Here is a 14,777-nt window from a genome sequence, read left to right on the forward strand (position 1 = left end):
CCCCCATAAAAAAAATTTAAATTTTTAAATTTTCTTATTTCTTAATTATCAAGTCTATTTTTACTCCTACCCTCAAACCACCCCCCCAAAAAAAAAAAAAAAATTATTTTGAAAAATATTTCAAATTTAAGATTTTTTTTACCTAACCCAACTCCTACCACCCCTATCCCCCACTCCCATAAAGATATTGTTTTGGAAAATATTTCAATTAAAGAATAGTGCTCATTAGATGAAATGGATAGAAGTAAGTTAAATTTCAGTATGAACCAATTTTCAAAGAAAAATATAAACGGAAAAGGCTCAAAAATGCCCCTAACCTATTAGAAATGGTTCAGAAATGCCCTCCTTCCACCTATTGGTTTAAAAATGCCCTTAACGTTTTTTTGGGCTAAAAAATGCCCTTTAATTAACAGAAATCTGATGTGGAATTTAACTGAACAAGTGGCCAAATTTCATTGGTCCATCTAATTTTTTTTATCAAATAAAATAAACCCCACCAAGCCCAAACCCGTTTCACTGTCAATTTAATTTTTTTTCTCTGCTTTTCATCCTCTTCTTTCTTTCTTTAAGAAAGAAAACTTCCAATCCAAAACCCAGTGTGTTTGTAAAATCTTGTTATTTAAAAAATCAGACATACAGATTAAACAAGATGAAAACAAGCAATTAAAATATTTTCATACGATGATATAAACCCATATGTATGAAGTTTGAACTAATCCTAAATTTATAAAAAAATCTATCTTTAATCCTTTTCAAAAGTGATTCAGTAGAGACGATGAACACACAAAAGTTTAAATCTCCATGTGAAAGGAACAAGCAAATAACGGGAGGTATAAAATCAACGATACGAAAATTGGGATAGATTTATCAAAAATGGCTTTGAGTGTAAGGTTTATTTGATTTATAAAAAGAAAATTATGTGGGCCACTTATTTTAAACTCCTTAAAAAATTTAAAAATAATAGTTAAATTTCACATCAGATTTCTGTTAACTAAAGGGTATTTTTGAGCCTAAAGAAAATGTTGAGGGTATTTTTAAATCAATAGGTGGAACGAGGGCATTTTTGAACCATTTCTAATAGGTTAAGGGCATTTTTTACCCTTTTCCCAAATATAAATGATACGAACTACATCAGTCCTTGTAACCGACAGGAATTTCATACCATTGGTAGAAGAAGGGTTGTCAAAAACTTGAAAAATCATGCCAAATAGTGACATATCTCGTAGAAAAAGAAGTTGAAACTAGAGTTTTCGAATACAGAGATGAGAGATTGAGGAAGGAGTATAAAAGGGGAAAATAGCTGCAAAACAGTCAATTCTCAACTGCTAAACTGACCACCGAACCAGTAAGTATTTAGTAGCAGAAATCAGTCAGTAATTCAGGAACGCGTTGAACGGTATCCTAAGAATGAGATACAGTTTCAATCTTATGGATGTAATGAAGAACAGGAAAGACGAGATATACAGCTGAGTTGAAGTAGTTTCATAAAAGGCAAAAGAGGGAGCGAAGCAGATATATCGTCGTTAGCACTTTTGTACTTGTGAATCACTAAAGTCTGGCGGATATCTGATTCCATCCTCAAAGGATTTCTGCTATTATCCTTGTTAGCACTTTTGTACTTGTGAATCAATAAACCCCCTTGAAGTATAAATGCAGCAAGTCGTAAGAAGACAATTGTTGCCAAATATTATTATGGTAAAAGAGTGAAGTATTCAAACTACATAAGACTATTTATTCTTCAAACTAGATGATCATTCATTTTCATGATTGATCAAGAGGTTACACAATCAAGTAATGGTTGCTCTTATGCCATTTGGTAATAAGCACAAGTTAAGTAAGACCGACAAACCCAGTAATACTCTTTAATTTCAAATTAAGGTTACTTAAACTTAGCACAAGTGTAAATGAGATGATTGAAAATGTTAGTTATTTAACGTTGACGGTAAAGACAGGAAAAAACAGAATTTTTTTTAGATACAGAAGTGTAAAGTATGTTTTCTTCAACTTAAATAGTAATAATAGTGGAAGAAATGAAAATACATCCTAATATCACAAAGTATACATTTGCATACCTTATAGTGAGTACAGAGCATAGCACAAACTTCCCTTCTACTGTGTCCATCTCCATCCCACTAATTACTTCACTAACTATAATAAAGTTACCAGCAGTATAACACAGCATTAAAGCATAAAATAAGACACACAACTGTTTTTCCACAAATCTGGAAATAACATGCTGAGGTTACACTAAAAAGTTACAATTGATAATCCAAAATTAGAAACAAACAATAACAGATTGCAGATTTCTACATCTTCAAAAGAAAACTGCTCCATCCATCTTCTAAGTTAGTTGGAAATGGTGATATGGAGCACAACCCTTTCTAAGCTAGCGTTTGGCCATAGATTTCCAAATATATTTGGCAAATATTATTTGGGTGAAGATTTGGGTGAAATTTCACCATGTGTTTGGCCATAGTATTTGGGAAATATATTTCAATTTTTTAAGAAATATGACTTATGCCCATAAGTTTTTAAAACTATCAAAACTAACCATAAATTTGTATTACATAGCAAAATAGAAATGTCGCGTAACAAGATTCATGACTTCCGCAACAAATCAAAAAGCATCATTACAGTAAATAGTCGCATCGTTAAAAAAGATGCATGGGTATAAAAGCTCTTGTACATGTATGCTCTTTATAATAGAAAAATTTATTAATTGAGTTAGTTAGCAGATGGAGATTTGATTGAGTTGGTTGGTGTTAATAAATAAAGTGTTTTTGTAAAAGATAAAAGTTTGGTGTTAAATTTGAATTTTTAAAACTTTCCAAATAATGAGATTTGGCCCAAATACTAGAAAAAACTAGTATTTGGGAATTTGGGTTATTTGCCAAAAAAATTTGCCAAATAATAAGAAAGTGTATGGACAAACAATATTTGCCAAAATTTTTCCCAAGTTTTACTTGGGAAATCTATGGCCAAACGGGCCCTAAATTATGGTGACAAGTAGTCAAAGGCCCAATGAACTTATATTTGACAATTTTATTGTTCTATGAAAATGTAAATTCCCAATAAAGCATCCAGTACTCTTGGATCATATATAAACCTTCAGAAATATACATTCGAAAATATTCTCAAAAAAAATCAAATGTATTCTAAATAACTAGAACATTGTATTGACCGTTCATCTGTAGTATATCCTATAAGTTTTGAATAAGATTGTTTCCCTCTTTTGTAATACTTTTTGGAGGTGGCCAGCATGCCCTTAATGCTGAGAAATTCAACAGTACTAGTTTCCAACAAAAAAAAAGAAGATGGTTCCCAAAACATTTCAAGTTACGTGCAGTTGTTATTGACTCACAAAAAGACGGAAAATCATAGTACATGAAGACAACTATATAGCACAGAAAATGATACTCCTAGAGACTTATAACGCGTACACATAAGGGAACTCACATTATCACTCAAAAGTGGAAAAAAAATTGCAATATCAAAATTGATGTACCTCCTCTGTAAGCCGTAAGCATGCCTGGAAAGCTCAAGTGATGTTCTAATTGCCATTATTCTATCTTTCGTAATTGCATGGATGCCACTTCTCATTTTGAAAGTAAAGCCAAATAAAGCAAGAGAAAGAAATATTCACTTCTTATGTTCAGATCGAAACTCAGGTATCATGTCAAGGACAGAAGGATTCTCCCTTATAACGTTTACCAGTAACTCAGTTGTATCTGCATCACATGAGAAGCCCTTTCTAACCATTTCCTTCATATAAGTTGCCATTTCATTAATTTTGCAGCACCGTAGGTATCCTCGCACAAAAATATTGTATGTAACATTGTTTGGCATACAACCGTTGTCCTCCATTTTTCTAAGCATATCTTTAGCTTCATCCAAAAACCCTTCGAGAATAAATCCATTTATCATTATAGTGTATGTTCTCACATTCGGAAGCATTCCAATTAAAGAAAGCTTCTCAAATATCACACGAGCTTTGTCGAGTTCACCATTTTTGTACAATCCATTAATGACAACAATGTAAAATTCAATACTAGTATATTCTATTTCTCTTTTCAACTTATTAAAGAACGACATAGCTTCTTCAACAAGTCCATATTTAAAATAACCATTGAGCAAAGTGCAGAGAGTGTATAAATCTGGTACGAGCCCCGTTGTTAGCATCTCAGCAAAGAATTCTTTTGCAGAGCCAATTTTTCTAGCTTCAAACAGACCTTGCAAGAGGATATTGTAGGTAAAAAGATCAGGTTTTGATCCCTTTTGAGAAATTTCATGAAACAATTGCATGGCCTCGGCCAATTGTTTTTCTTTACAGTATCCATTTATAAGTACGCTATAGCTAATAATGTTAGGTTCAATTTTCTCATCTATCATGAAATCAAAAACTCTCCTCGCTCTTTCCAGTTCACCACGCAAACAATAGCCGTTAATTATCGCGGTGTATATAAGCATATTAGGTTCTACACCTTTTCTGACCATTTGTCTCATTACTTCCTCAGCGTCTTCTACTTTCCCTTCTTTGCATAGTCCATCTGTTAGTATAGTGAAGGTGCGCACATTTGGATAAATATTAAGGTTCACCATTTCAGAGAACAAAATCCTAACCTTTTCCCATTGACCAAACTTACACAAACCATCAATCAATGAACTATATGTGACTTTGTCTGGAGGAATGCCTTTCTGCTTCATTTCGTTCAGAAGACTTATAGCACCATCTAAGTTTCTATCTTTGCAAAGGGCATCAACAACAATGGTGTAGATGAATATGTCAGGCTTAGTGTTCCCTTGTTCCATTAACCGGAGCAAACTTAAAGTCTTCTCCGTATGACCCTTTTTACTAAGCCCATTCATGACGGTTGCATACATGACTTCATCAGGTTCACAAATCTTTTTTCGCACCAATTTTTTGAACAATTCAATGACATCAAATGAAATACCATTCTTCAAGTAAATGGGTAACACCGAAAACCCACAATCAGCACGATGCATCAGCGAATAACTGTTAATCTCACTATTCAAGATGACTCCATTAATTGGGATACCCAATTTCTGCATTTCTCGAAAAAGAGAAACGACGGCAGAATAATGTTTCATAGTTATTATTGAGATTTACAGAGAGAAAAATCATATTGAAGAAGAAGAAGAAGAATGCATTCAATCAAAACTGTATGAGTTAGTTACAGACTGAGTATTTATACAATTCAGTCAATACATGTGCTACTGCTACAATGTTAACAAACTAACTACCTTCTAACTGACCATTAATCAGACTAGTTAATTAAACACCTAAACTAACCATTTCACTAACTATCAGAGTTAATCAATTAACTACCTAACTAACAGAATTGATCAATCACTTAATCAATTCCAATACTGCCCCTCAAGTTGGATGTACTGAAGAGATTCAATACTCCAAGCTTGTCTAGAAGAAACTCATGCTGTGATCTTCCATGTGCCTTAGTCAACAAATTAGCTTGCTGATCCTTAGTGTTGACATAGTTAGTTTGGATGAGACCTTTTTTAATTTTCTCTCGAATGAAATGGCAATCAATCTCGATGTGTTTAGTACGCTCATGAAACACAGGATTTGCAGCAATCTGTATAGCAACCTTGCTATCACAGTATATAGAAGCTGGTTCAATCAATTTTACTCTTAGCTCCTTGTATAGACTTGCAATCCACACTACTTCAGCTGTCAGACTAGCCATACTCCTGTACTCAGCTTCTGCAGAGCTCCTTGACACTGTATTTTGCTTCTTGGACTTCCAAGATATGAGTGAATAACCATATTTCAATACAAAACCTATTACAGACCTTCTAGTATTTGGACATGCAGCCCAATCTGCGTCACAATAACCTGTCAAATGGGGCTTGCTATCAGAACTCATTAATAATCCTCTTCTAGGTTCAAGTTTGATATACTTGATTACTCTTAAGGCAGAAATCCAGTGTGACATCTTTGGTCGTTGCATGAACTGGCTCAAGGACTGTAAAGCAAAAGCTATATCTGGTCTTGTATTGGTAAGGTATAACAACTTGCCCACAAGTCTTTGGTATCTAGAAACATCTGCATATAAAACATCAGTGGTTTGTGAATTCTGATCATACTCTATACTCTATATTCACCACCGTGCAACTTACATGAACTGAAAATTATTCTTTATGGAGCAGATCCATGATGATTAATCTTAGGGCTAAAAGTAAGTTGGGGTTTGTATTAGGAACATGTAGGAGGAGTGATTATGAGGGAGAATTGGAAGAGCAGTGAGAAAAATGTAATGCCTTCGTGTTAGCTTGGATCATGAATACTGTATCAAAGGAATTGCTTAGTGGGATAGTATATGCTACAGATGCAACTATGGTCTGGGCAGATCTCAAATTTATCATAGTCTTAAATAATTTAGAAAAATTGACAAGAGAAGGAAGAGGCTTCATTGTAACCATTTGCTTAAAGAGAATCAGAGCATCATCTAAACACTCAAAATTACTATTTGCCCTAAATTTACTCAGTACCGAAATGGATTTATTACTATAAACTCTAACTGTTATTGGGAAAAAACAAGAATATGAAGTAGAAAAGAAAGATGTGAAAAGAATACCATTGCCATTTCGGAGAGAAATTCTCTTCATCTTTGATGGAGGAGTGAAGTTTCTTCTTTACTGTGAAAATGGTCTTTCTCTTTTGGTGTGCCGTGCCCGTTTTGATTGACTTATTTTAGGTGCTTTTAAGCCAAAATAGCTTTTAAGCAGTTTTAAAGTGTTTGGGTAAAAGTTAAAAAATACTTATAAATAATTATTTTAAAGTCAAAATAACAATAATAAGTCAAAAGGGATAACTTTTTTTTGTGATATTCTACCTTTCTAACGGTAAAGGTACACGAGATTAGTAGGGATAGGTTCACATATTCAGTTCAATTTTATCAAATTTTGTTTTTATTTTTTGATATTCAATTTTGGAAAAGTGTGCATTAGATATCAAATTGAACGAGTTTGATTTGGTTTGGTTTAGATTGATTTTATATAATTTTGATTTGATTTGGTTTGGTTTAGATTGATTATATATAATTTTGATTTGATTTGGTTTGGTTTAGATTGATTTTATATAATTTTGATTTGATTTGCTATTTTTAAAATGTTTGTTTTATGAAATGAGAAATAAAGTAAGCACAGAGTATAAGATCATTTCTTGTATTTTTAGACCAAATTATTTATATTTTCAAATGAAAAAAATAAATGTTTTCCATGGATACATTAATTTTCGGAAAACTTACATAAATATACTATATTAAAAAAATATTTATCATTTTGTAGCAGTAACCTTTTTTTTTTTCACTTGATCACTTTTAATATATTTATAATACAATTTTAATACATATTACAAAGAACAACTCATTATTCACGTATGATACAAGTTTTATTGATGGATAATACATTTATCACACATTTTAATACACTTATAATGCAATGATTAATTTCTTACCAAACAAGCATAATATAATTTTAAAAAATAATTATAATACATATATATTGCATACATAATTCACTTTTAATACATATTGCAGATTTAATATAGTATTGTTATTAATTGCTATAAATGGTAATAAATAAAAAGTATCGCTAAAATCAATAATTATTTATAAAAAGGTACTCATCTAAGTAATTTTTCCTTAATTTTCTAGCCTACCAACCAATAAACTTGTTAATTGGGCCGGCTTGTCCGGTTTCAACCTATTAAGGCCGGCCCGGTAACGGCCCAGGTCCGGACTGACAGCCGACCACTTTTAATAGTGGGTGGGCCGGTCGGGATATTTTTAATGCTCAGGTCCGGTGTTATTGCAGATATATAGTTGAGAGAAAATATAAAAAAAATTATAGCTTCAATCCCTAGTCGTCTTCGCTTAAGATATATAGTTGAGCGATATAACTTCAACCTTCTTAGCATGACGTAAAAGATCGAAAGAACCTTTAAATTAAAAAAACTCTAACACAATAATATCCATCATTTTAACAACTTTATTTATTTATTTTTAATTAAAATATATTTTTATTAATATTTATACGAGATTAAAAATTTGGTACTCATTAATAATTAATATGGAATGCACACACAATGCAAATATATAGAGATAAATACTTAGTGAAAGAGAATTTTTTTTAAAAAAAATTAGAAATTAATTAAAGCAAAAAATAGTCAATTAGATATTTGGATTAACAAATAATAATAGCAAATAAGGAAGAACGGGGAGGGGGGGGGGGGGGGGGGGGGGGAGCCCGGCGCCAAAATGAAGCCTTGCGCACAAAACTCGACACCAGCATGGTAAACTAAGCCTTTCACCAGTCACACCATTAAGGATTTTGGTTCACAAGCTTAATACATGACCAATTTGTCATACATATACATACAAAGTTTTAACCGAAGTCACTGGATGTCGTGACACCTCCACCCATGCATATAGATCCGCCCCTACCTAGTTTCATAGTGAAATAAATTCATAGCTTTTCTTTCGCTAACAAGTGGCTTCCAAAAACCAATTGTAGATTTGATCTGTAATTCATTGTTTCAAAATATCTCATCGTTGCATTATTACATCTCTGATTCACATTCCTTGTCACTAAGAGTGTTTACTAGTTTGGGGAAGAATATCCCAAGTTGGTTCCACCATCGGAGAACTGGTACAAGTGTATCAGTCAATTTACCTGAGAATTGGTATTGTATCGGATAACTTCTTGAGATTTGTTGTATGTTAATCTAACAAATTAATTGACACCATAGCTCACTTGATTCCCTTATGTGATGATGGAGTGTCGTCGACGACCCAAAAACTTGCCTTATCCAACCATTCAGAATAATCTCCACACTATGCTATTCATTTTTTCTTGGTACCTTTTGCTGGCGATGGGATACATCAAGCCCAAATAGAAAAACACCAAATGACTATGGACTTATTTGCTCAAGTACTCTTTCTGGAGAGATGAAGGATTTTGGATTTTGGATTTTGTTTGTTGTACAAATTGTTGGGATATACTATTAACAATATGGTTGAGTTATAGTATTAATTTTAATCCTTTATAAAAACTTTACGTCTTATGTTAATTATTACAATAAAGTGTTTGTTTGAATAGATCATTGTGTTTATATGTGTGTCCATTACTTATATAGTAGATGATTTTTGGGTGTGGAGTTGTTTAACTCATACGCGGAAGATTAAAATTATCGGTTCTTACAAGTTATAAATTAAATGTTCACAATCAAAGATGAAATTGGACAAACATCTTGATGATTGTAACACAAAATTAAATATAATTCAATGTTAATTATGGGAATGTAAAATTTCAACTTCTTGTGTTAGTACATTTTGCAAGTATTGAACGGACCAAATTGAGATATGTATTTAGGTTCTGAATTTCAATAAATAATATCTCTAGTCCATTACATGAGCTTATACTCTTAATCTTGATGAGTTATTATGGTTTGTGTAGTTTGCTTTATTATTTTAATCTATTAAAAGGTGAGACTCTATGATGAGTCAAAATATTCCTAATGGATTGGATAATAACAAATTACATTCGTGAAATAGTAATTAGTTGATAGAACCATATCTCAGATATGAGAAAGAAGACACTCCTTTATGGTTGCCTATAAGTAGTCACGTGAAAACCCTGCATGTGGATTATATATGTATATCCATCACGTGAATTAATTTAAGCATAAAGATAAATGATTAAATTAATCAATGGATTAAATTTTTCAGAAGTTTGATTTAATTGATTGGTGTCGGTAATTCTAACATGGGAAGTTAAATAAGTTGTAATGGAAACAATTTGAAATTAAATAGAGGAGTGCAGTTACAGATTTTTAGTGGTACAATCTGTGATTTATTATGATATGGTTAATTCATGCTTTTACGAATTAAATATTATAATTGGAAGCATCAGCTAATAAATTTGCGGTCCCTACTAAGCCTGATTAATTGATCGAGTTCGGAAAAGAAAAGGATTGTTAGTATTTTTTTCAGTTTAGCAATAAATCGTTTTTGACTTTTATTAGTTTAAAAGAGAAAAAACTTTTTATTTCCATAAAAGAAGAAAGAGGAAAATACTGGATTTCTTTGTTTCCTTAAAAAATGAAAGAAACAAATATTGTTGTTATTGGTTATTAATGGATATTGATGGTGTTTAAATACCCTTGGTGTTTAATGACTGTCTAAATACACTAGATGGTATTTAGTGATTGTTGATAACTATTGATCATGATTGTTGGATACCTTAATGATGTCAAAATACACTTAATGATATTTAGTGGTTGTTGATAACTATTGATCATGGCTGTTGGATACCTTAACGGTGTACAAAATACACTTGATGGTATTTAGTGGTTGTTGATAACTATTGATCATGGCTGTTGGATACCTTAACGGTGTCAAAATACACTTGATGGTATTTAGTGGTTGTTGATAACTATTGATCATGGCTGTTGGATACCTTAACGGTGTCAAAATACACTTAATGATATTTAATGGTTGTTGATAACTATTGATCATGGTTGTTGGACACCTGTCAAAATACACTTAATGATATTTAATGGATGTTGATGACTATTGGTTATGGTTGTTGGATACACTTAACGGTGTCTAAATACACTTAAAGGTATTTAATGACTATTAATGGCTATTAATTATGACAAGAAACATTTCATCTTTCAAACTTTTCCCTTTTGCTGAAAAGTATAAATAGGGGTGGTGGTTCTCAAGAAAAAATCATCTTTTTTTTTTTGTAAATTTTCTTGCCCACACAAGACTTGATTGAGAGAGTTAGCCAAGAATTAGTAGAAGGCTGCAATCCTGGAGTCCAGTTCCTGAACGAGTTGTGTGAAAGCTTCAAAGATTAGAGTTTCACAAGTTATTCAGTTTACATTATTATGCTATTATGTTTGTTCGTGATCTTGAATAATGCTTCCGCTGTGCATATTCTAAGATAAATATGATGCCGCAACCAGTTAATGTCAAATACTCTAATAACATTAGAAATAACGTCATGGTGTGGGAGCAACAACTATGACTGCCTATGAACAGGGGCGGCTCAAACCCGTTGGTGGCCTAAGGCCAAAATCAAACTAGAGGCATTAAAAAAAATAATTAAAATTTAAAATGTTTTTATTTTAAATCTATTTTTCTAGCTTTTTGAGATGCAAAGTTGTTAATAATTTTTGTGTAGTCAATCTCTTCTAATAATCCTTTTTCATTCGATAATATAGCCAAACCACTTCTAAAATTTATCAAGAGCACCTTTTTGAGATTTTATCAAGTTATCGACTTTTCTTTTCTTTTAAGTTTTGAATGACCGGATTCAAATTTTCTAGTTGACATATTAAAATCTAACAAATATTTTAAACACTATTACAATATCAAATAAAAAATATAATAAACATAAGACACAAAACAAAAATAATATTAGAAATTAAAATGATATTACCGGATTCAAGAACTATGAAGACTTGATTTCCGAAAATGAATTGGGCTGTTGCAATATATATTTTTCTCCAAATTTAAAATATAAACTATCAATAGAATAAGTAAATTCTTAAGCTTTGAATAAGAGAGATATAAGATTAGAAAAGAGAAAGAGAAAAGAAATAGAAGAGAAGAAGAGAGGAGGACAAAATATATAAAAATAAAATTAGAAAAAAAATAAGGTAAAAAAATAAATATAACTTGTACATTAAAAAAAAATAGACAACTTTTTATTGGAAAGGGAAAAAGTAATTGTCATATCTATCACTTCATTAATGGCGTTTGCATTTGTTGTCTTAGTTCTATTTTTGTTTTTAGTTTAATCCTATCAAATTAACTAAAAAATGGGCCCCCCAATTTATTGGGAGCCTAAGGCCAAGGACTTTTTTTTATACCTTACCAGCCGCCCCTGCCTATGAAGAGCACATGTTTTCTCTGTCTGAGAAAGAGATTCGCGAAAGAACTTGGGTACGCAAGAATCTTAGCCTGAATGGGAAGACTTTATGGATGCTGAAGATTATGAACACAAGTTCAATGTAACTGATATACTTGTATGTTGCTTCAGTGCGAGCATGTTCAATTCAGAGTAGAATTAATGTTTAGTGCTTCAGTTACAAGCTTGATATAAAAAATTCAGTTTGTAATAATTATTGAGCTTTATTATCCTTGAGGTGATTAATAAACTATACTAAGAAAAGCTAATAAAGATCAAATTGTCCTTTCTGTTGTAGCATTTTGAAGCTCATTGATAAAGTCATTATTGTCAAAAAATAAAAAATAAAAATAGTATTGCTTTAAACTACAAAGCTTTGCCTAACATGATTTTGAAATGCCAAGTCAATTGCAAAACATAAGATATTTTCTCGTGTCTTTTTTAGTCTCAAAACTTGTGGCCTGAACTAAATTGCTAAGTGAGGATTACCCCAATCCTAGGTCATATCGAAACTTGTGGCCAGAGGAACATAAGATTTCTCATATCTTTTTTAGTCTCAAAACTGGTGGCCTAAACTAAATTGCTAAGAGAGGATTACTCCAATTTGTAACAATGCACTAATTTAAGAAAGTCAGAGGTCTTATATCATTTAGTGATTTTAGCATGCAACAAGAAAATACATGATCCATACAAGCTTATTATGGCTAATTTCTAAGTCAAAATACTATGAAATTTATTCAATTTGAATATTGCTTTCAACTGAACTAGAACAATATTGATCAGTATAATATATTTTACATAGTTGAATCAAAATCTAGGTGCCCAAAAAACTGAAGTTTGAATTTTAATTTGTGGTTATCAAATTTTGAGTAGTTTCCTTCTTTTATATACTTGAGTGACTTTCTACTTACAAAGTTTTGCTCTTTTATTCTCGTGTTATCATTTCTCCATTCCAGTACTAAGGAGTTGTTTGGTAGGAGTATTCAAGAATTTCACTGGGTGTATCTCAAATATGGTCATTTGATTACTGTTCATTTAGAAGAAGTGTTTGATTAGAATACGGAAAAAATTTGGAAAGGTAAGTAACACAATTATGTTCTTTCTACAAAAGAATTATGTTCACTATATAGCCTACGCTTCTCATTGGATCTTGTAAATTAGTTACTTAATATTGTTCTATGATTGAATTGATTTATAAATTTCTATGAGCTCACTCCTATTTACAAAAATCAAAGAAACTCTTCCAACATAACTTTCAATAGGTTTACGCGAACTGAAGAGCTCATTGTTGACACTTACTATTACAAAACACATTTCTTTCCTTTTATAGTACCCTTAATCACAAGGTTTACAACACTTTGTAAATGTCACAAGTTCTTATACTCCACCTTTAATTTGTTGATAGGTAGCTCTAGGTCTAAAAGTGGACAGAGAGCTCCCGTTCTAATAAGACATGAAGCAATGTGGACACTAAGGAAACCAAAGAGCAATACAAAAGTTTGAACACATGTAAAGTCAAAGCTGCATCACTCCTTACAATTACTAGATGAAAAAAAAAATACTTAGGCTACTAATGATACGTATATACTATATGTATTTAATTTCATTGTGGTTTGATTTTATCATAATGGAGTCCGGATAGCTTCGGATTTGATAAAATTCTTAATAGAAATCACAGGTTTCTTGGTAGTGCAGTAACTAAAGCAATTTATTGAAAGGGTCATAATATGATATTTACAGGTTCTGTCGATCTTTTAAAAATTGTTTCTCATGTACTAAAATTAAAATTATTTTTCATGTATTGCGATTATTATGCGATAGACCTGTTGTGAGAGTTCTTTATCGATGTGAATTTTTTGTATGCTTTACATGATATATCTATTTGAGTAGCCTTTATGTATAACTTTTTTTCTTGTCAATTACTACTACCACCTTCATTTTGTCCCTTTATGATAAAAAGTTATACATTAAATAAAATTTAAGATTTCACATTAAAAAAAATTGTTGGGCCTCGTGCGATGCACGGGCCTCCCTTCTAGTATATTAGTAAAGGTGACATGACACATTTCTTACAGTAGAATACCACGTTTCATTATAAAATAAAATCACATCTTAACATTTGCTAATGAGTAGCCTGTTCAAAATTCAATTGCAGATGAGCATTGGAACTATTAGTAAGTCGCCTCACATCACAAAGCTAACGGAGCAAAGGGTACTATTTCTTCCACTGGAGTCGGAGTCGGAGTCAGAGTTAGAATTGGAGTTGGAGTTGGAGTTGTATGATAATAGAGAATTAGAATCAGAGTTGTCAAAAGAGAGGAACATGTATATCTTCTGCTATCAGAAATATTGAATTATGATATTGGATTTTCTCTTGTTTTTTTAATTATTCATCTTTCTGGCAAAGCTAAAAGGTTACGTTCATTTATCATATCATTCAGAAGGTCAAAGAGGTTTGGGAAAAGGTCTGATATACCCCTTAACTTAGTCATTTAAAACTGATATATCCCTCGTCACACAAAAAAATTAATTTTCTAATGTAAATTTGCTAATTATTGGAATATCAGGTCATAATATTTTTTTTGAGTTATCCAACATGATAGCTAAGTTTAATATAACATGAAATCATACCAGTTTGTCATGAATTTTGTGCCAGCATTCTGGAACCAATTCGGCTTAAGGAGATCATAAAAGTGGGTTATTTACCCAATTTCATATTTTACCCAACCCAATTTTATCGGCATTTCATGGACTTTATGACAAACATTGTAAGGTAATATTATAACAATTTAATTTCTTTGTAACTTCATTGCATTGAA

At 31.6% G+C, this 14,777-nt stretch overlaps 1 protein-coding gene across 1 annotated transcript; it reads right to left on the bottom strand.

Moving 5' to 3' along the window:
* Positions 1 to 1,779: 1,779 nt before the first annotated feature.
* Positions 1,780 to 5,992, bottom strand: LOC102606410 (putative pentatricopeptide repeat-containing protein At1g12700, mitochondrial). Its single transcript, XM_006366271.2, has 2 exons — positions 3,506 to 5,992; positions 1,780 to 2,222 (listed from the first exon to the last, which is right to left on the bottom strand). Exon 1 carries the CDS (start codon positions 5,107 to 5,109, stop codon positions 3,640 to 3,642), a length of 1,470 nt encoding a protein of 489 aa, XP_006366333.2. The 5' UTR covers positions 5,110 to 5,992; the 3' UTR covers positions 1,780 to 2,222; positions 3,506 to 3,639.
* Positions 5,993 to 14,777: the final 8,785 nt, after the last annotated feature.

This window comes from Solanum tuberosum, unplaced genomic scaffold (assembly GCF_000226075.1).
Source record: "Solanum tuberosum cultivar DM 1-3 516 R44 unplaced genomic scaffold, SolTub_3.0 scf00625, whole genome shotgun sequence".
In the NCBI taxonomy this organism is placed as follows: domain Eukaryota; kingdom Viridiplantae; phylum Streptophyta; class Magnoliopsida; order Solanales; family Solanaceae; genus Solanum; species Solanum tuberosum.